The 23,554-nt window shown below is 39.5% G+C and overlaps 2 protein-coding genes across 2 annotated transcripts; both read left to right on the top strand.

The window, feature by feature from the left end:
* The first annotated feature begins 1,665 nt into the window (after positions 1 to 1,665).
* On the top strand, positions 1,666 to 3,651 carry LOC116195000 (AAA-ATPase ASD, mitochondrial-like). The gene is made up of 2 exons (XM_031523945.1): positions 1,666 to 2,286; positions 2,380 to 3,651. Exons 1-2 carry the CDS (start codon positions 1,730 to 1,732, stop codon positions 3,287 to 3,289), a joined length of 1,467 nt encoding a protein of 488 aa, XP_031379805.1. The 5' UTR covers positions 1,666 to 1,729; the 3' UTR covers positions 3,290 to 3,651.
* Positions 3,652 to 17,410: 13,759 nt separating this feature from the next.
* On the top strand, positions 17,411 to 19,486 carry LOC116194222 (AAA-ATPase ASD, mitochondrial-like). Its single transcript, XM_031522981.1, has 2 exons — positions 17,411 to 18,072; positions 18,165 to 19,486. The coding sequence occupies exons 1-2, from the start codon at positions 17,510 to 17,512 to the stop codon at positions 19,186 to 19,188; spliced, it is 1,587 nt and encodes a 528-aa protein (XP_031378841.1). The 5' UTR covers positions 17,411 to 17,509; the 3' UTR covers positions 19,189 to 19,486.
* Positions 19,487 to 23,554: the final 4,068 nt, after the last annotated feature.

Here is a 23,554-nt window from a genome sequence, read left to right on the forward strand (position 1 = left end):
GAAAGTGTTGTTAAGATTTAATTCTATGTAATGAAGATTCAGTGGCTATATTGGAGTAAAGGTCCTACCAACAGAAATTTCAATATACATTAATATATATCTACGACTAATATAAGTAAATTCTTATGTTATTACGCCAGGAAAATTCCAAAAATTGACCTTATTGTAAACCTATGTGTATTATTTCATTTCTTAACCAAAAATTCGACCAAAATCTATCAATGAGAAAAAACTTTTCTACATTAAATCATGTCATAGCATCAAAGATGGTATAGTGCAGTGGTGTACGCCCTCGCCTAATAACTTAAAAGTTCCTGATTCAATACTCAATGAGACTATCCGTGTCTTTTTATTAGCTATTAGAATTTATATTTCATTATTCTGGGTCTGCATAATTCCCAATGTAACCGAAAAAATCACGTATAGAAGTTGGGAAATGTATTAAAAAAGGAAAATCTATCTATAATCACAAATCGTTGCTCATGGTGGTCAAATCACTGCAATATTTTTTAATAAGCGGTGAATTCTGTTGATAAAAAACCTATTTACAAGTACATTGCATCTTAAAGAAATTTAAATTAAACAACCACCTACTATTCCACTTGTTCTCGAATCAACCCTGTTTCTTCTTCATCTTCATTTGCCATCTCACCACGTTCTCGAAGAAGCACAAGGGAGTCGAGAACAAGTGGTAGAGACCCATCCCTTCATATTCCCATGTAAGTATTTTCCTCATAACCTTGAAATCCTTATGATTTGTTTGGATCTAAAGGGAAAATGAGGCTACAAAATCCCTCTCCTCTCCTCTCTCCTCCCTTCCCCTTTCATTTCTTTCGGTCCAAACAAAGGGAGGTTATTACACTTGTTGAGGGTTAATCCCACACGAAAAAATAAAATATAAAAATATGGGTTAATAAGAGATTGTATTTCACAACTACGAACTCGAACTTTTGGATTAGAGATGAGTCCAATAGCTTATAGAGAAGTGTCAGAATTGATTATACTTTTGTGCGTTTGTGTGGGCTCACACCACACCAAATCTCTTGCTGACTTTTAGTAATCGAGCGTCTTATAAGAAAATGGATTTCACAATCTATCAGCTCGAATTTTTTAGTTAGAGATGGGTCCAATCGCTACTTTAAGATTTATGTGCATGAACCTTATGATTTTAAATACTTTTGGTTATCAGGCGAAAAGTATGAGCCACTACGTGATGCCCTCTATCTCAATAGTAGTTTATTTTGATCGCAGGGTGCAACCGATTGCACCATAGAACTTTCCATATATACTTAACACAAATTGTAAGCCTCTCGGTATTTTCCTGCTAAGAGCATGAGAAAGTCTTGTATGTAACGGGAATATTACGTGGTAATGTGACAAACCGATAGGGTTTCCCAATTCTTCTTGGTTTTAATAATATCACCAAAAAAATTACTGTTGATGGCAAAAATATATATATTTTTGTATATGATAACACAACGCGATGTGATATATATATATATATATATTTAAAAAAGCACATGAGTCCACTCGCAAATATAATATTGAGTAAAGAAGTAAATTCAATGACTTGATGAGCAAGTTGTGGACTTCATTAGATCGGTTCTCTGTTTGCTTGCTGGTCTCCCCCTCCCTACATATAGAGCAAGCAACTGGAGGACAAATACTCAAAGCTTCGAAGTTAAATAATCTCGAAGATATACTAAGACCGCAGGGAGAAAATACGATCATGCAAGACCTTTTTATACAACTGAGCTCAGCGGTCGGGGGTCTGATGATAATCATGGCCCTCTTCCGAGACCATTTCCCGCCTCAACTTCGTGACCTTCTCGAGAAATACACCAGCAAACTCGTTAGATTGTTGTATCCCTACATCGAGATCACCTTCCCTGAGTACACGGGCGAGTGGTTCAAGAAGAGTGACGTCTACACCGCCATCCAGAACTACCTAACCGAGAAGGCGACCATGAGAGCTAAGAAGCTAAAGGCTGATACCATCAAAGGCAGCCAATCCTTGATCCTAACTATGGCAGACAACGAGGAGGTCACGGACAAGTTCCAGGGCGCCAAGCTCTGGTGGTCCTCCAACAAGATAGTTCCCCGGGGCATGTCCCTGTCGTTCTATCCTGCCACGGAAGAGAGGAGGTTCTACAGGCTCACCTTCCATAAACGTCACCGGGACTTGATCACGGATACGTATATCAAGCATGTTGTGAATGAGGGGAAGGCAATCGCAATGAAGAATCGGCAGAGGAAGCTCTTCACCAATACCCCAAGCGGAAACTGGTAATGTTAAAATTTTCACATATCATGGTAATAGTCTGGTCTAAAAGCTAAATTATAAGGCTTTTATTAAAAGAATTGATTGGTTAATTGCAGGTCTGGTTACAAGTCAACCAAGTGGAACCACGTGGTTTTCGAGCACCCCGCGACCTTCGATACCCTGGCAATGGAGCCAAAGAAGAAGCAGGAGATCATGAGCGACCTAAAGAAGTTCAGCGAAGGGAAGGAATACTACAAAAAGATCGGGAAGGCCTGGAAACGAGGGTACCTCCTCTATGGCCCGCCAGGGACAGGCAAGTCCACGATGATTGCTGCTATGGCGAATTTCATGAGTTACGATGTGTACGATTTGGAGCTGACAACGGTCAAGGACAACTCGGAGTTGAGGAAGCTGCTGATTGATACTTCGGGCAAGTCCATAATTGTGATCGAGGATATTGACTGCTCACTCGACCTCACAGGACAGAGGAAGAAGGCAAAGAAGAAGAAAGAGGATGACAAGGATGAGGAAGGTAAGGACCCTGCTAAAAAGATGAAGGAGGAAGAGGAGACCAAAGAGAGCAAGGTCACTCTATCTGGACTTTTGAACTTCATCGATGGGATCTGGTCAGCCTGTGGGGGGGAGAGGATCATCATCTTCACAACTAATTTCTTCGATAAGCTTGACCCAGCACTCATCAGGAGAGGTAGGATGGACAAGCACATTGAGATGTCCTACTGCTGCCTTGAAGCTTTCAAGGTGCTTGCGAACAACTATTTGGATGTGGAGTCTCATCCTCTGTTCGGGACGATAGAGGCGATGCTGAAGGAGACAAACATGACTCCAGCTGATGTGGCGGAGAACTTGATGCCCAAGTCGAGCACAGAAACTCCAGAGACTTGCTTGAGGAGCTTGATCAATGCTCTCGAGGAGGCGAAGGAGGAAGCAGCGAGAAAGAAGGCTGAGGAGGAAGAGGAAGCGAAGAAGAAGGCCGAGGAGGAGGAAGAAGCGAAGAAGAAGTCCTAAGAAGAAGAGAAAGCGAAGGAATCGGAGGATAAAGATGCTGCAAAATCGATCGAGGAAGCCAAGGAAAATGGGTTGGTAGCAAATGGGAAATTGGAAGAAGAGAAAGTAAAAGAGTGGTATCCTTGACGGGATTCGTTAGTATTGGCATTACGTTTTCATGACATTTCATGGAATTCAAACACTTCAGAAATTTGTGGCATATCCGTACCGCGTGTAAAGTATCTTACCATGGCTTTCTCAGAAATTGCATCGTATGATTGATTTTCAGTATATACAAATTCTACATGTTAGGGTGGTTGTCGGCGTCTAAATCAACTTTTAATATGTGCGCAATCTATATTGCGCACAGAATACCAAAATCACTATCGGTAATAATATAACTTGCCCGTTTAAGATTTTGTCCATTGGAGTTAAGTCCAATCTCAGTATCTAATGAACGAGTGGACTTAAACGATTTTTTTTTGCTAATCTAGGGCGTTCACACTTCGCCCGACTAATCTCCATGGCTCTGTGAACTCCCGGCGACGCACGGAGCGGATAATCACGCCAGAAGCGCTCCGGTAACTCTAAGAAATTTTGAGCTCGGGATCGGGTGGATACTTTGTAAGATTAATATTTAATCTAATAACAATAAATTATGCAGCGGAATAAACTGACCTCCAGTCATTGCTTTGATGACGTCGATGATTTTCCACTCGTCATACGATAGACCTGCAAATAAAACCGAGAGTGTCTTCTAACTCCTAACCTCTCCGTATAGGATGTCTAGATGGAGACACATGCCATTTTAATGAAGTAGAGTTATGGACCCCTCAGAATATTATTTCCTTATATATCCTCCCATCAAAAGGATATTAACTGTAATCCACAAAATATGGAATATCTCACTCAAATAACCGAATATTTTGTAACATGAGGGCCACATAAATAAGACATTATTTCTTAATTATGTAAATACATAATATATTCTTACATTCTCCAACTTGGCCCCATGACACATATCTATGAGTGATAAACTTTATTTGGCCAAACTTGATATTCCCTGAACTGTGGAAACCTCCCACTTACCCTGAGAATGCTACACACGAACCATGGCGGTGATAACTGGTGAGAGAGTACTTCCCATCCATGTGTCACGATGTACAATACTCCCAAAATAAGCACTAAAGGGAAAATTTTGTAACTTAAAATAAGTTACATGAGTCTTACTTTATATTCCAATGAATTCAATACTTTATTTGTGCAACTGATGGGAAATATAATTCAACTTTATTCTCTAAAATAACAAAAGTAATACATAATTGTCCAAAACATATCAAGAAAAAACTACATTGCGTATAGACCCATACATCCAACATGACCAATGAACTGTTTTACGGGTAAACCTTTGGTCATTGGATCCGCAATCATAGCACCTGTATTGGTGTGTTCAATAATCACCACGCCTTTCTTGATATACTCCCTCACACTGAGGTACTTGATATCGATATGCTTACTTCTGCTGCCACTTTTGTTATTCTTAGAGAAGAACACAGCAGCTGTGTTATTACAATAGATCTGGATTGGTCTCTGTATGATATCAATAACTTGAAGACCACTTATGAAATTCTTTAACCATAGTGCTTGTGTCGCGACTTCATAGCACGTAATAAACTCTGCCTCCATAGTAGATGTAGCCACCATAGATTGCTTGATACTCCTCCAGGAAATGGCTCCTCCAGCAAGAAGAAACACATATCCTGAAGTAGACTTTATGGAATCTACACATCCGGCAAAGTCAGCATCCAAATAACCAACCACCCTCAAATGGTCGGTATGTCTGTAGGTCAATCGGTAGTCCTTGGTTCCCAGAAGATACCTCATCACTTTCTTTGCAGCAACCCAATGTTGGATCCTATGATTACTCTGGTAACGTCCTAGCAATCCAACTGCCAGACATATGTCAGGTCTCGTGCAGACCTGAGCATACATTAAACTTTCAACTGCGGATGCATATGGGATGTTCTTCATCTGCTCAAGTTCCAACTAATCCTTAGGTGACCGGTCATTATTGAATTTATCCCCTTTGATTACAGGGGTTAGAGAGGCCCGACAGTCTTTCATACCGAATCTCTGCAATATCTTATCAATGTAGGCTTTCAGAGACAGTCCTAAAGTTCTTTGTTTCCTATCTCTATGAATCTCTATGCTAATAACATAAGAGGCTTCACCTATATCCTTCATTTTAAAATTAGCAGAGAGAAACTACTTAGTCTCTTCCAGCAAACCCAAGTCATTGCTTGCAAGGAGTATGTCATCTACATATAGGACTAAGAAAATAAACTTACTCCCACTGACCTTAAAGTATATACATTGATCAACAAGGTTCTTAGAAAATCCGAATGAGGTGATGACCTTGTGAAACTTTAGATACCATTGGCGGGATGCTTGTTTTAGTTCATATATAGATTTCTTTAACTTGCACACTTTATGACTATCATCATTAAACCCTTCAGGTTGCTTCGCGTACACCTCCTCATCAAGATCCCCATTAAGAAAAGCCGTTTTCACATCCATCTGGTGTAACTCTAAGTCCATATGAGCCACCAATGCCATAATAATCCTGAGCGAGTCCTTTTTAGAAACCGGAGAGAAGGTCTCGTGGTCATCTATACCTTTCTGTTGAGTAAAACCCTTGGCGACAAGTCTAGCCTTATATCGTTCGACATTACCAGAAGCATCTCTTTTGGTTTTATATACCCATTTGCAGCCAATTGCTACCGCCCCTTCTGGTAATTCGACGAAATCTCAGACTCCATTCTTAGCCATAGAATCTAACTCATCCTTCATGGCATCTAACCAAAATGAAGAGTTATCCTCACTCATGGCCTGTGAAAACGTTGTGGGGGTCTTCCTTAGGTCCAACATCGAAGTCGGACTCCACAAAGTATACAAGATAGTCATCAGAAATAACAGGTCTCCTAGTTCTTGAGGATCTCCTTAAATCAACTTGTTTAGTGCCCTGAATAGTACAAGTTGGCTTTTCTGGTTGAGCCATAACTTCAGCAGGAGCAGTTTGTTCCTGATTTGGTTGCTCTCTATGATCGACCGATCGATTATGCTTTAATGAAACCAAAGGTATTGTAGGTACCAAAACATCTTCTTGAGTTTCTTCAAACTCAATAGTTCGAGTACCATTACTCCTACTAGGTTCAACATCCTCAAGAAACCTTGCATTATTTGATTCGACAATTCGGGGACTGTGTGAAAGGCAATAGAATTTGAAACCCTTCGAATTAACGGAGTAGCCAATGAAAAAAACCGCTAATAGTCCTTGTGTCCAATTTCTTTATGTAAGGATTATACACCCTTACTTCAGCAGGACAACCCCATATGTGTAAATGATTCAGACTAGGTTTCCAACCGCACTGGATCTCAAACGGTGTTTTAAGAACTGCCTTGATAGGAACCCTATTTAATATATACACAGCGGTCTTTAAAGCTTTACTCCATAATGACAGTGGCAACTCAGAATGGGCAATCATGCTTCTTACCATATCCATAAGCGTTCTATTCCTCCTTTCAGCAACACCATTTTGTTGTGGTGTGCCAGGCATTGTGTATTGAGAAACTATACCTTATCTTTCGAGGAATTTCGCAAATGGACCACTCATTTGTCCATTCTCTATGTACTGTCCGTAGTACTCCCAACCTCTATCAGATCTAACGATCTTAATTTTCTTATCTTTCTGTTTCTCTACTTCTGCCTTAAATGATTTGAAAGCATCAAGAGCTTCCGCCTTTTCATTTAGAAGATAGAGATACATATATTTGGAATGGTCATTGTACGGACCCGAATGTGGATTCTCGTCGGGGCCCGCATTGCGCGCTTTTGGATCGCGCGGCTTGGGAGTGTCCACCTTCCCGTGGGGACGCGTGACGGACACGCGTGAGAGAAGGAGTCGCCACTTATCATTTTACGATCCGTAGGTCGAGGGCGGATAAGTTACCCGAGTCTAGGGGTATGGAACACCTAGTTTGTCGTTAAGGCATTGATCTGTGCGGAACCGGAAAATCCGTGTTCGGGGGTTCATGTTACGTGCGGGCCTATATCCCGCACGCCCTTTCGGTACTCTGGTTTGCTAGGCTTGCATTTTGTTTTATTTACAAATATGGAGCCGGAGATGTCCTAGGAGGCCGAAACTGGATTTCTCAGATTGCTTTCTGAGTTTCTTGGGCGATCCGGAGATTACTGCGATCTCTGTTTGCTGAGATTGGGCCTCTAAGGATATGAAAAGTGCATCTGAGACCCTTAAAGCACTGCTCGAGGGGTCTAGATGAGTTGTGTGATTCATTCCGACAATTCCACATTGAGCCTTGAGAAGGCTAGCATTGTGTAAGGTAAGCATCCGGCGTCAAGTTTCCCCAAAGAGGACCTCCGGATATGGATTTTCACTGAAAATGGCCTTTTGTGCCCCTCGGAGGTTACTCGGGAAACCGTGAAGGGTTTTGCTGTCTGTTTTGCCCAATTGCGAATGTCCGCTGGAGTTTTCAGGGCAATGTAGTGTGAACTTCGTTTGCCGTAATTCCATCAGACCACTCTCCGGTTACGCTCTTCCGAAGAAGGGTATGCCCGTTTTGTCATTCGGAAGTTATTCAGAGTGTCTGTATGGCTTCTAAAATACAATATGAAGCATTGCTCGTGCTCTGTATGATTGAGGGGCATGGCCGCATCTGATATTTGGAATTAACTTTTCTTCGAAAAACCGGCATTTTTGGACTTCCACTGAAAAGTTGTCTATATACAGAAAGTTGTTCTGTATAGAGCAGATGATTTGCAAAATGCCTTTGGGGACACTTTTCATCTGTTTGGCATTGGAGTGGATTTTTGGGGTCCAATATTGGCTGTCTTCCGATGATCGAGCGAACTATCGGAAAATAGAACTGTCCGTGTGATATACTGAAAATGCCGGTTTTGGATATTGCTGAGCTCTCTAGTCACTCTATTACCCTTTGGTGACCCCTGGAGTCCTTCTGTCATATGCATGTGTCATTTGCCCGATTTTGCCGACTTGAGGATGAATAGTGATTTTCTGCTCCGTTAAGTCGTTTTTCTGTATTCTGCTCAGGTTGTGGCTTGGATCATTGCTGATATCATCGTTTGGAAAGGTGAGCCAAAATGGGGTGCTGACAGTCATCAATGAAGGAGATAAAATATCTTTGACTATTAAACAAGAAGTAGGAAATAGACCGCAGATATTAGTATGTATGATTTCGAGAAGCTCAGAACTCCTTCGAGAACCCTTGGATGTCTTGTTGGTCTGCTTTCCCTTTATGCAATCCACACAAGTCTTAAAATCGGTGTCGTCCAGAGTCTTTATGACTCCTTCTTTTACCAATCTCTTAATCCTTTCTAAAGAGATGTGTCTCAACCTCTTATGCCAAAGTAGAGAGGAATTTTCATCCACAGTATTTCTCTTAATACCAGCAATTGCATGCAAACATAAATAATTCTGCTCAAAGTCGGGATGTAAATCAACTTTAAAGAGATTATCAATCATGGTACCACTACCAATTTCAGAATTATTTCTAAAGATTATCAATTTATTCTCAAATAAAAATTTGTAGTCAAATACAACCAGTCTGGAAATAGAAATCAAGTTTCTAGAAAAGTCTGGAATGTAAAAGTCATTATTCAAGTCTAAAACATATCTCGAAGACAGAATTATCCTAAATGTCCAAACTCCAACGACTTGAGAGCTTCTCTTATTTCCTGAGTAGACGAATCTCTCACTTTCCATCGGATTCCTTAGGTTGAGAAAGCCCTGCATGGTGTTCGCAATATGGATTGAAGAACCAGAGTCAATCCACCATGTATTCTTAGGAGTTTCAACAAAAAATGATTCATGACATACTAAAGAAATTGAGATACCTCTCTTTTCAAGCCACTTCTTATATTTTGGGCAATCTTTCTTTACATGCCCATCTTTCCTGCAGTAGAAGCACTTCACCTTACTGCCATCCGTTTTGAATGGCACCTTATAATGCCTCTTCCCATGATCTTTCTTGCCCTTACCCTTCGGACGGGTAGCCAGATGGGCAACTTCAGGCTTGTCATGCTTCATCCTCTCCTCCTCTTGAACACACATGGTCAAGAGTTCTGTAATGAACCACTCTTCTTTATGTGTGTTGTAGGAGATCTTGAAAGGTCCATACTCGACTGGTAAGGAGTTGAGAATGAAGTCAACCAAGAATGGCTCAGAGATATCAATCTTCAGTGTCTTGAGTTGAGCTGCCAAGTCTCTCATTTTCGTAATGTGTGCATGCACACCCTTTGAACTGTTGAAGGTCTTGCTAGTCAATCTCTTCATCAGGGTACTTGCCAAGGCCTTATCTGATTTGGCAAATTGTTCCTTAATTGCCTTCAGAAAATACTTAGCTCTAGTCACCTCACCAACAACTCTCTGTATGCTTTTACTTACAGGAGACTTCATGAGCATGAGGCTTAAGCGGTTGAATTTCTCCCACCACTCATACTTCTCCTTGACCTCAGGCGCATCTGTATCCGTGGAGCAGGTGGCTCCTCCTCACGGAGCGCATAGTCCAGGTCAATGTACCCCAGAGTGAAAAGAACCGACTCCTCCTAGTCAGAAATATTTTGTCCATCACGTATAGGAACATAAGCAATATTTTCAAGAATAGATTGAGGAAGTGCTGCAAAGATCAATGACATCAATTAAGTGCTATGCAAAATAAGAAATAACCATATATAGTAAATTTCTCCTCCCTTTGTGAATAGGCCGCAAAAATACATGAATTTACTAGTGAGACAAGCGAATTTGATAATTACGATGAAACATTCATTAATCCTTTGGGCATAGAACAATCCCACCATAATACCAAAATTTACTTTATCAGACTAATCTAAGTCCCAAGACTAATAACTACCCTTTGGGGCAAAGCGATTAATCTCACGACTCGATTATAATTTGATACTAATAACTATATTGTAATTTAACTAAAAGTGATTTGCCTTATATAAGGTGCTTTGGCTGCTCCTATATCCTTAAAACCATACTACATAGCATCATAACCGGACCAGAAAATAATTGAACCAGTCTGAACCGGGCAGAGTTACACGAACCAGTCAAACTGGTCATTGGACCGATCAAAATGAGTCAACTGGGCTGAGTTTGACCTAATGGGCTTGAGCCCAAGCCCAGCCCAAGAGAACTAAAACTGGTGCGGGTCGAGATTGGATTGGGCGAGACCAAAAACTGAAACGGGTCAGGTTCGGGTTTCATCTTCCCGCCCGACTTCTCCTCAACCTCGAAAAACCCTAGCACCGCCAACTCCCGTGGAACCTGAGAGCCACCATGCCTGCCGATCACGGCCACCTTGAAAACGACGACGCACGCGCGTTGCTGGCCGCAACTTTCGTTGGCTAGGCTTAGGCTCAGGAGAGCGACAGTGACCGAAAAGGGGGATGGGATCGAGGAGGACCGGGGTGGCTCGGGATTGAGAATCGGCTAGGACTCCGATTGGATTGACCACCACAGACGCGGCTCGCGACTCGATCCGACTCATTGACGGCTGCGACCGAGGGCCCAAGACCTATAAGGCGTGACCCGCAACCCTCGCTTGGCCGCAACTGCATCGCCTTGACTGTGGCGTCGATGGCAGGCCACTAAACGAGGTTGCGGGTCAGGAATGGTTTTGATCTTGGGTTCGATTCCCTCTGCCCGCTCGAGCCACAGTTGGAACCACGGCCTCTATCGATTCTGGGACTAGTGTGACCCTTTGGCCGTCACTTTTGGCCGCCCTAAGGCTGACCGCGGCCACCTGAGGCCCTTAAACCCTTAATCTGACCATAATTTGCTTTAATTAACCCTAATCCGGCATGATTAAGGTCGAATTCAAATCATTTATAGAAAACAAGCAACAATTGCTATAATTGAAACCCTAATTGCAAGAATCAGATCTAATCAACCTTAATCGGCAGGAAAATCATAAACCCTAATTGCATGATAAAATCATCAAGCACGACTATAGCATCAAGCATGGCATGAAGGTTGGCTCTGATACCAACTGTAAGATTAATATTTAATCTAATAGTAATAAATTATGCAGCGGAATAAACTGACCTCCAGCCATTGCTTTGATGACGTCGATGATTTTCCACTCGTCACACGATAGACTTGTAAATAAAACTGAGAGTGTCTTCTAACTCCTAACCTCTCCGTATGGGACGTCTAGATGGAGACACAGGCCCTTTTAATGAGGCGGAACTAGGGACCCCTCAGAATATTATTTCCTTATATATCCTCCCATCAAAAGGATATTAACTGTAATACACAAGATATGAAATATCTCACTCAAATAACCGAATATTTTGTGACATGAGGGCCACATAAATAAGAGATTATTTCCTTAATTATGTAAATACATAATATATTCTTACATATTTAAATTTCTCTTTATCACTAATCCAAATCCCTTGGAGTTAGATTTAAATGGGCTGGGTAGAATATAGAGTAGCATATAAGACCGACAAATATCCTTTTTACTTTTGTTTACTAAGTTTGACTGGCTGTACACAGTAGGCAATGACCCGACAGGGGTTTTCGCTCGGCATGCACATGCATGCAATCTACCTTTCAGAAAAAAGTTACTGTCCTGGAAAAAGTATGTTACTGTCCTGGAAAAAGTTACGAGTATTTCCTATCGTAATGCGTTTTCATACGAGTGCTCTACTATCACACATTATGCCCAAGTTTTGTCGAAAACGCTTCATCACTTCTCAATGAGGCATCTCACATAATTACAGACATATTTGGGATTTTTTTTTTCCGGTGACACCACGTGATAGTTGCATCTTACTGCTGAGGACCCGAGGTTAATCTCCGGTCAATTGTTGAATTGGGCTTGCGCGAAATCTGGTCCGAACTGGCCCATTTTGAGGTGATCTGGGCTTTCATTCAAATGGACTTAGCCTGAGTTGGATTTTGAGCTTCTGGAGTCAAACCAGCCATTAGGCCCACTTGGAGTTCAGGTTCTGGGTCATTTTCCCTAGCAATATCTTTTTTATTTTTTATTTTTTATTTTTTTATAGATAAAATTCTGGAAAATATTGCTCCAACAATTTCGAAGGATGAAACAATCCTAGTGACATATGATCTAGGCCCGTAAATCTCATTTATGTGGATGCCATCAACTTTTACTTTATCCGACAACGCATAACAATTTTTTGACCAACTATATATTGGAGTGAGAATTTGTTTTTTTTCCCCTAATAAAAGAAAAAAAGAAAGTATCTACTGTCGTCCTGGTGCAATATACAATGTGTCATTTGTCCTCTCTTCTGTCAGTTATTCTTCTTCCTTTTCACAAATTGTTTGGATAGGAGGCCATGGAAAGGAGGGCCGTGTATGGGATTTTCGCATAGATTGTGGGACACGATGAAATTGCTAGACTACATAATAAGAGAATAATTTGATTGTTGCAGGAGCGATGTCACTGATGGGAAAATACTGAAATAAAATTGTCGAAAAGCATCTTTCATAATAATCTATTAATACTCGATTAATACTTAAAATACATAATAAGCAAAAGCAATTTTTTTGATATGCAAGAGAAAATCACATTACAATTGCTAATTTTAACCTAAACTATATATTACTTGAAAGATTTTCACTAAATACTGTTTTCGTTTAAAATACATTTAATAAAAAGAAAGTGCACTTGAGACTTTTGTCGTATTCCTGAATATTGAACTCTCTCAGAGTCCATATTTGTTGCCTTCCCTACCACATGTTACCGGTACAAGTTATTGCGTCGAGAACGAGTACATAAATTTGTGTCCTTACCCTCAATTTTACACATCAGGGGTACAATTTTCACATGTTAGGATCATTTCCGCCATTTAAAATTGACTATCATATGCAATATGCATGCATGTGCCATGCCTCGAAGGCCATGGGCGATGGCCTCTCAAGGCCTTCATTTTTTATTAGCATATATACATATATAAAGAGAGATTTCTTCCCGCCCGCTGTCACGAACATGTCATCGACCCTTTTGACTATCGGAAATGCGGGCATATATTTGACTCTTCAGTAATGGAAATGCTACATATGGAAGATTACAAATCCAACATGCTATCTTCAAGTTAACCTCCGAGGGATGGCATCATCATTTGTCCAATCTTCTTCTAATTTAATAATACTAGATAGCAGCCAATTTATATCCCAATTAAAATAAGCCGACCATTTAATAACAACAATAAAAAAAGACTCCAAACTTTTTAATTCTTATCTTCGTGGAAATCAGAATATTGGAGTGGTTGCTCCCCAACCTTTTATATATTTCGTCATCATCCGAGAGGACAGTGAGGTATAAGCTAAAACCAGTACCGATAACGTCTCCGAAAAGAAAAGTTCTTCCGGCACGCCGCCTAGGAGAGGATGATATAGAATGACGTTATCGATGCTAAGGTGAATTCAACGACCACCGAACCTTCCAATCCAAAGCATGCGTTCCCTTTCCTTTCCGAGAAGCGCTGCCCTGAATTTCCAGGAAGCATGTGGCTGACTTCAACTGGGCATTTGTATGAGGAAAAATTTCACTATCACCCCGAATATGGGTAAGTACGATAAAAAATTAAATGAGTAAAATATCAGGGGTCAAACATGGAGGCCGAAACATACATAAAGACATTTACATATCTCCCTCTTTTTTTTAATTATTATTATTACAAAAGAGGGTTGTAATCTAAAATAATGAAAAAGAATATTTAATAATTAATAAAGGGCACATATAATCTCACTACGTATTAAATCTGTAATTTCTAGGTCAACAGACGAGAACGTGCGTCACTGCACTATACTCTCTTCTAAACATTTAAAGGGCCGTTTGGATTCAGAGTTAAAGTTATTTTGATTTTGATTTTGATTGTGAAAAAGGACAAATGAGATGTGATTATAAATTTGACTTGGGAAACGTGTATTTTTATTGTGTAGTGTGTTGAGTTAAAATTAAAGTTAAAATTAAAGTTAAAATTAAATTTCTCTCTATCCAAACGGGGTTTAATCTCTTAAATATACTATAACTGTTGTTTGCTGTGCATTACGAGAAGATAAGGACACCTGTCCTTTATTCTTAATTTCTTCTATGTTTACCCTTTTCTTTCCCATTTTTAACATTTTCTCAGTAAACTTTAATTTTTTTTAGATTTATGTCAATTTTTTTAATTTCTTCTCACATCCTCCAAGAAAATTTCAAAGTTAACATATCTTACCTACATCTAGATTTATCTAAATATATCATATCCTGTAAAAGTGGAGTAGAATACCATTTTGATACTCACACGCATATTTATTTTTCTCAAAATAATATCATGCGTAACATTTATTTACATAATATTGGTGGAGAATATTTTCAATTATGATGTCTTAGGTTCTTATTGATCTTGCAATTCTTTATTCTATTTTTCTTTATTTAAGAAAAAATTATTGTCATTAGATCATTCCGTTTCTCTCTCTCTATATATATAGCGTCATAAGTAATAAATATCTGTACTAATCAATCCAAAAAAAAGAATAATTTAATAAAATTGGTTAATTTCATTAAATTTACCGATGAACTCAAGCATCAGTATATTTTGGATTAATATTTTCGAAGTAAATTTTGGTTTTGTATATTACATTTGGTACTTTATATAATAGTATAGATGTTTCGCGAAAACATTATAGAATAATATATTTACATAGTTCCTTTCTTCTCTTTCCCTTTCTCTAACTTATTTTCTCTATTTAATCCTTCCACCTCTCAATAAAGAAAGCATAACTAAGAAATTAAATTTGTTTAAATAGATATCTACCCACTACTTAAAAATACAAATTTGCAATATTTTTAGTATTCAAATTTTGATAATATATAATCAAAGAGGGTATAGCGCAGTACAATACGCTCTTGCTTGATAACCAGATGTTCCAAATTTTATACTAATTGGGACTACATGTGCCTTTCTATTAGCTATTAGAATTTATATTTCATTGTATTATATCGACAAGCCTCACTAATAACAAAAGAAATTCGTTAATATATAGATATATATGTAAATCTTTAATATTTCATGTGTTATATCCAATCATTGGAAGTTTTATTCAATAAACTAAAGTATCATACTTAAACTAATTGAAATAGACCGAATGTCACACACCACAGAAAACAATCGAGGAGGAAAGGTCGAATCTGCAATGACATTTATTCCTTCTACTATGCGATATGATCGTCATATAATAATTTGCTGGAAAAATAAGCAGAAAAACAGAACAAAAACCCTCTATAAACTTCTCTACTTGGGAAAATGATAGAAAAATATTAAAATTTATGCAATCGTCCTTTTTGGTTACAAAATTTATTGTCAAAAGATGTCAGTGTCAAGTACATCGATCTCACCTAATAATCATAAGTTGCAGTAACAGCAAGCATGCATGTCACTCCACTATTTATCCCATAAAATTTTTAATCGCGTAATACGAATATTGTTTCAATTAGGATCAAGTTGTTACTCTATCATGCCAAAACCACGTAAATAAAGTTCTCATTGATGCCAGCACCGAAAGTGTGTGGTAATGGCCAACGTGCAGGAAGACCCGATAATGTAAAAATTTGCCACTTCATAGTCCATCGTTGAAGGCGCAGCACAATAATAGTTGGAGTAGATGTTAGGTGTCCAAATTATATCATGTGAATGGGATGTTACATTTTGCGCGTGTACAATCAGAAGATTCATATAAGAGAATAAATAACGGAAACTGATTAGGTAAATGGTCTGACCACCTAACCGGATAGAGATTTTAGGGACATGGTTTATTTGTTTATAGAGGGTATAGCAGATTCAATCAAACGTGCTTTAAAAAGCAATTGACAACAATGTGCCCGCCATATGGAAATGCAAATTTATATATTTGTTCATGAGTAGCAGCTAATCTATATATAATGTATATAGTCTACTGCATATTTTGTTTCCTTGTATATATTATACTGTGCTATATGAATATAACATATATATTAATTAATGATAAAAGAATATAAAAAATTTCCTTAATCCATTAGTGATAACGTGGCAGCGTGAGAATTCAGCTCGAGACTCCATTTTTATTTTGATAATGTGACAGTGTGAAAATTTAATTTGAAGCTTTTTCTCCATATATATATATATATATGCTCTAAAATGCAAGACATGAAAACTCTATTTGATAACCCTTAGTTCGTGATTGAATGTAGGGCGAGTCAAGAAGTTCCAATTGCTAACCCTCAACTCATTTTCTTGACTATTAATATTTGAATATTTAAAATTTGATTCGATCATGACAATTAATTTTATATTAAAAATCGCGAATAAATATTAGAAGATTTTTCTATGAAGTTAGAAATTATTTTTAATTTTTCCATGGATATTAAAAATTCTTTTCTAAAAATATATAATATGATCTCGAGAAATTATATTATATATCAAATAATTATATGTTATCAATTTTTTTAAAGCACCTACGTAGCGCGCGGTACTTTACCTAGTTTGTGCTAATTTTCATGCTAGTCTCGTTTTGAATACCGATATCTAAGCTGATCAGCATTTTACTATGCTATCATCACAAAGAAAGGAGAATACATATGTATAGAAAATAAAAGAGAATTTAGCATGTGGCAGTAGGTAGGACAATCCCACTTAACAATATCTCCAAAAAGAAAAGCTTATGGAGCCCGGAGGATGGCGATAACAAGCACGTATGAAATTTTTTGGGACAAGCACGTATGAAAAAGCGTCAGGGTCAAGCACGCAGGCTAAGACATGACATATATTGACATATGCATATATACATATTGCGTGACATATGCATACATACATGTAGTTATACATACATACATACTTACCTGAAAGTGAAACCCACTGGCACTGGGTATTTTCCTGCCAACTGCAAATATCATTGGACGAAAACAGATACACCGCATGCTGATTCATCCTACTTAATCACACAGAGAAGATATTAATTAATTAAGTAAAATAAAATATGAATAAAAATCATGACTTGATGAGCACGCTGTAGACTTTTGATTGGCTGTCTTATTGCTTGCTTGTCCTTCTCCTCTATATATGAAGCACGCAGTAGAAGGGCAAATGCATCGGATAACTTTGAAGTTACTAATCTCGACTATTTCAGATCGCCGGGAGGAAAGATGATCATGCGAGACCTCTTAATGCACTTGAGCTCTGCGGTCGGGGGTCTGATGATAATCATGACCCTCTTCCGAGACCATTTCCCCCCTCATCTTCGTGACCTTCTCGAGAAATACACCAGCAAACTCGTTAGATTGTTGTATCCCTACATCCAGATCACTTTCCCCGAGTACACCGGGGAGCGGCTCAAGAAGAGCGACGTCTACACCGCCATCCAGAACTACCTGACCGAGAAGGCAACCACAGGAGCTAAGAAGCTTAAGGCCGATACGCTCAAAGACAGCCAATCCTTAATCCTAAGTATGGACGACAACGAGGAGGTCACAGACGAGTTCCAAGGCGCCAAGCTCTGGTGGTCCTCCAACAAGATAATTCCCAAGAGCATGTCCATGTCGTTCTATCCCGCATCGGAAGAGAGGAGGCTCTACAGGCTCGTGTTCCATAAGCACCACCGGGACCTGATCACAGGTACGTATATCAAGCATGTCATGAACGAGGGGAAGGCAATTGCGCTGAAGAATCGGCAGAGGAAGCTCTTCACCAACAACCCAAGCAACAACTGGTAGTGGTGCAAATTTTAATATATCATTATATATATAATCCGGCCAAAAGCTAATATAGAAGTTTTTAATTAAAAAAATTGATCACTTACAGGTATGGTTACAAGTTGACCAAGTGGAGCCATGTGGTTTTCGAGCACCCCGCGACGTTCGATACCCTGGCAATGGAGCCGAAGAAGAAGCAGGAGATAATGAGCGACCTCAAGAAGTTCAGTGAAGGGAAGGAGTACTACAAGAAGATTGGGAAGGCCTGGAAACGAGGGTACCTCCTCTATGGCCCGCCAGGGACGGGCAAGTCCACAATGATCGCTGCCATGGCGAATTTCATGAATTATGACGTGTATGATTTGGAGCTGACGGCAGTGAAGGACAACTCGGAGTTGAGGAAGCTGCTGATTGATACTTCGAGCAAGTCCATAATTGTGATCGAGGACATTGACTGCTCACTCGACCTCACAGGACAGAGGAAGAAGGCAAAGAAGAAGAAAGATGATGACGAGGATGATGAAGGTAAGGGTGATCCTGCTAAAAAGATGAAGGAGGAAGAGGAGACCAAAGCGAGCAAGGTCACTCTATCGGGTCTTTTGAACTTCATCGATGGGATCTGGTCAGCCTGTGGGGGGGAGAGGATCATTATCTTCACAACTAATTTCATCGATAAGCTTGACCCGGCACTTATCAGGAGAGGTAGGATGGATAAGCACATCGAGATGTCCTACTGCTGCTTCGAAGCTTTCAAGGTGCTCGCAAACAACTATTTGGATGTGGAGTCTCATACTCTGTTCGGGACGATAGAGGCGATGCTGAAGGAGACAAACATGACCCCAGCTGATGTGGCGGAGAACTTGATGCCCAAGTCGAGCACAGAAACTCCAGAGACTTGCTTGAGGAGCTTGATCAAAGCTCTCGAGGAGGCGAAGGAGGAAACAGCGAAGAAGAAGGCCGAGGAGGAGGAGGAGGAAGCGAAGAAGAAGGCCGAGGAGGAAGAGAAAGCGAAGGAATCGGAGGCTAAAGATGCTGTAAATTCGATCAAGGAAGCCAAGGAAAATGGGGTGGTAGCAAATGGGAAATTGGAAGAAGAGAAAGTAAATGTGAAAGAGAATGGTGTCGCAAACTAAAAAACAAAAGTAATAGTTGGTATGGATAATTGCGTTAGATTGGGGACGAAGGACATTAATGGAGAAACATTGTATTAGTGGATTTGATTGTTATTTGTTTGATTCCTATGATGAACTTTGTATGGAGCAAATTTCATTGTCTTCCTTTGACATGTCATAGAAAGTTTCAATTCCATGGACTTTCGTATGATGGACTTGGTATGGAGCAAATTTCATTGCTGCATATGGGTCATCTCTTACTCTGGGAAAATTCTATGACACATTGAATGTATAGTACATACATGTATTCAATGGCTGAGATTTAATCCTGAGATTTTAAAAATAAAAATTCAAAAAGTTTCAATGATTAAGATTTTAAATGTATGGTACGTATACCTCCAATTGCATGAATTGCAGACCAATCCCTTACTCTGTCTTTTACTTATCAACTTAATATAGAATTTATGAAGACTCAAGTCCGTCAATGCTCCAATTAGATTATACATTTCTAGGGAGCATCTAACGTTCTCTTCCCAAGAAAACAGGTAGGGACAAATTGAAATTCTTTGTTTATGTATTGGGTCGGTAATGGTTGGTCTATGAACAAGTTAAGATCCGTCGCATTGGCTCATCCGATCTTTGGAATTAAAGAAAGCATAAAAGTGACTGAATTCCTCACTTGTCATGTGAAGTGACTTTTATTATAATATATAGTCATATATAATGTTTTATGTGTGAAAATTATCTATACATGACTAAAATACGTAATCTATACAAGGTAACCTATAATGACAAACATTCCTAAAATACAATATATGATAAGATATGCTAAGATTTCGTATAATCTTCTCTATTACTCCCCCGCAAGGTGACCCGAGACTTCTCCACGTGAATCTTGGACCGAATGTCAGCAAAGCGAGAAGAAGATAAGTCCTTAGTAAGTGCATCAGCAAGCTAATCATCAGAGTTAATGAAGTGAGCAAAAAGTTGCTTATCCATGAAACGCTCCCGCACAAAATGATAATCAATCTCAATATGCCTGGCTCAAGCATAAAAGATAGGGTTCGCCGTAAGATAAACCGCAAAGATATTGTCACACCAAAAAGTTGGGGGATGACATTGCGAAATTTTAAGTTCCCGAAGTAGAGACTGGAGCCATAGAATCTCAGCAATGGCATTAGCAAGACTCTCGTACTCAAATTCAGTACTCTACTGCACAAATGTCCTCTGCTTTTTGGAGCTTTGAGAGACGGGATTGGAGTCAAGAAAAACAATAAAGCCACTGAAAGAGCGACGATTATCAGGATTACTAGCTCAATCAGCATCAGAGAAACCATGATCATATGATATAGAGCCTGGGCAAATATGACCATAAGTAATTGTACCCTTGAAATATCGTAGGATACATTTCACTGCCATCCACTGAGCAATAGTTGGACAATGCATGTACTGACAGACCTGATATACCGCACAGACAATGTCAGGTCTAGTGAGTGAGAGATACTGGAGATTGCCGACCACACTCCTATAGAGAGAAGGATCTTGAAATAGATCCCCAACATGCAGAGCAAGCCCGGATCCTGATGAGACTTGAGAGTTATAGGCTTGCACTCCAACATAAAAGTACGAACTACGATATCATGAATGTACTTGGACCGTGTGAGATAGAGTACAGTATCATCAGTGTGAGCCTCCATCCCAAGAAAGAAGTGAAAGGGACCGAATGAAAAGGTGCACCTAAGGTTCCCGTCAGGATGATATCATCAATATAGACAAGAAGATAGACAAGACAATTAGGTCCCTGAAAAATAAATAACGAGGGATCAGCTTTGGAATTTGAAAATCCAAGTCTCTGAAGATAAGTATTGAGACACTGGAACTAGGCTTGGGGGCTTGTTTGAGCCCATAGAGTGATCGACGGAGTTGACAAACATAATCAGAACAAGAAGCATCGATGAAACCAGGAAGTTGAGATATATAAACCTCCTCAGTAAGATGTCTATGAATAAATGCATTATTCACGTCCAGTTGTTAAATCGGCCATTGGGTGGAGACAACAATAGATAGAACTGTCCGAATAGTAATCGGTTTGATGATTGGATTAAACGTCTCTAAATAATCAACCCTTCCCTCTGATTAAAACCCTTTGTTACTAGTCGAGCCTTATAACGAGCAATAGTGCCATCGAACATTCTGTTTAATGAAGTAGACTGAAAAAACAGAACTAAGGAACAATTGTATCTGTTAATTCGCGCACGAATACCAGAAAATAATCTTCTATAACTTGTTGCTTCTACGAGTACCAGGGAATAGGCATCGAATTCGGTGATTCAATCAATGTCGAATTTGAGGAAATAGAAAATATTCTCTCGAAATTTTATTTATCCAAAAAACTCAACTCTCTTCAGCCCTAGGGCTTACATCGCTTAAATAGGAAGAAACGAAATTGCAACAAAAGAAATAAACTATTTTAGGACAGAGGAAATAAAATATTTTAGGGAATTGCAAAGAAAGAAATTTTTTTCCCTAAAATATGCAAAAACGCCTAAATAACATAAAATTGCATGTTTGAGGTCCCAAAATTTCCCATTTGGCTCCAGATGCTGTTTCCCTCGAGACAGGGTTGTCAGAACCCATTTTTCTCGAGATAACAATTTGCCACGTCTTCTGCCGCATCATTCTCCTATGGGTGGAAAGAATTCGCCATCGAATTCGCCTTAGGAGTCCAGAGATAAAATTATCCACACAAATATACACATCTTCCATACTTGACCGGAAACCGATGTCAACCCATACTCCAGAACGGATGATTGGAAAAAATTCTTATTGAAAATACTCTGCCGCAGTGATTGGTTCGATAGAAACATTTGATATCCTCGTCCTCATCTATTGATTCGAGACACAGTACTTCTCAATTTCCTACTTCAGCCTCGCTTCTCTTCTATCTTTTCTTTGCGAGTCCATCATCTTGTCGATGGCCTCCCAAACCGCATCAGCCTCCTCATCGTCCTCATCATACTTCACGGAAGCAAAGACACCCACATCATTCCTCTCAAATTCATCGAATTTCCAGTTCTTGTCATAACCCTCGTCATCTCCCTCATCATCCTCGTCGAACTCGGGCTCTCCATCGCCTCCCGCTAAAAAAAATGCATCATCAGACAGATCCTCTTCGATAAATATACTCGCGTCACCTTCAGAATAGGAATCATACTTGACATCCTCCAAGTCGGTAGTCGGATTAGGGACTCGTTTGCGCCTCGGGTCGACCTTACGTCGGGCCTCCATTAGCGCTCCCATCCTCTCGGCTAGGTGATCCACAACCACGTCCAGCCTACACTCCAGTGCCACCACCAGCAGGGTATCAATGATATGCCCGATCCTCCGATCCAGTTCGATCTCTTCCGCAACATGACGTTGATTAGCCGTTCTTTCGAGCGGCATCGCTGATCCAAAAATGAATGCGGCTCTAATACCAACTGATGCAGCATACATGCGAATAACTGTCACAGATCCGTTGATTCCGCAGAATATCGAAATTACGACATTCAATCCCTATTGATTATACGAATTTCTAGGAAATCGGCATCCAACTCGAATTGAATCCGAGAATGGGCGAAAGAGCACGGTAGCTCCAAAACTTTATTGATGATAAAAAAAAACCGTCCTTAGCTTTAGGACTTACACATCTTAAATAGGAAAAACGAAATTATAACGAAGGAAATAAAAATATTCTCTAAGATAAACTATTTCCTAAAAATTGTAAAAACGCCCAAATTACATAAAATTGCCATGTCTACTGCCGCATTATTCTTCCATGGATGGAGAGAATTCGCTCTCGAATCATCATCGTCCGAGCTATTACCTTGATCTTCACGAATAGAGAGATTAATACGCTTCTGCTGCTTTCTCACTTGTCAATTGGATGCCTTCTTCTCTTTGCGAACTCTTTCTCTTAATTCTTCGTACATAAAATTCCATACACCTCTTAGCCAATAAACACTTTCATTGAATCTTTGCTTTCTTAATTGAGTCACGTGCACTTCAACCAATTTTGGCAACTGAATAACCTCCGAAATCGGCACCGTAAGCATCCATGCATCTTTCTTTGCATTGGAAATTTCTTCATCTAGAATATCCTCAATCTGAGCACAATAATTAAAAAGTTTATCACCTCCAATATCCTTTAATCCGGATTTGTTGACAATGAACTAGGAGTGGCAATTCGTGTTGTGTCATGTTTATATGTGTCGTGTCTAAACGGGTTCGTGTCATCGAAGTCATAATCCGTACACGACATGATTATTAAACGAGTCAGGTTTTGGAAACCCATACACGACACATTTATATCCGTGTCAACCCGTTGAGACACGTTTAAACCCGTTTA

The sequence above is a fragment of the Punica granatum genome, chromosome 2, assembly GCF_007655135.1.
Source record: "Punica granatum isolate Tunisia-2019 chromosome 2, ASM765513v2, whole genome shotgun sequence".
Classification (NCBI taxonomy): Eukaryota; Viridiplantae; Streptophyta; class Magnoliopsida; order Myrtales; family Lythraceae; genus Punica; species Punica granatum.

Excerpts from the sequence above, each read along its gene's own strand:
- LOC116194222 (XM_031522981.1), top strand. The coding sequence starts at position 17,510 with ATGATCATGCGAGACCTCTTAATGCACTTGAGCTCTGCGGTCGGGGGT. Across the intron at positions 18,073-18,164 it reads AACAACCCAAGCAACAACTG|GTATGGTTACAAGTTGACCA; the intron begins GTAGTGGTGCAA and ends GATCACTTACAG.
- LOC116195000 (XM_031523945.1), top strand. The coding sequence starts at position 1,730 with ATGCAAGACCTTTTTATACAACTGAGCTCAGCGGTCGGGGGTCTGATG. Across the intron at positions 2,287-2,379 it reads AATACCCCAAGCGGAAACTG|GTCTGGTTACAAGTCAACCA; the intron begins GTAATGTTAAAA and ends GGTTAATTGCAG.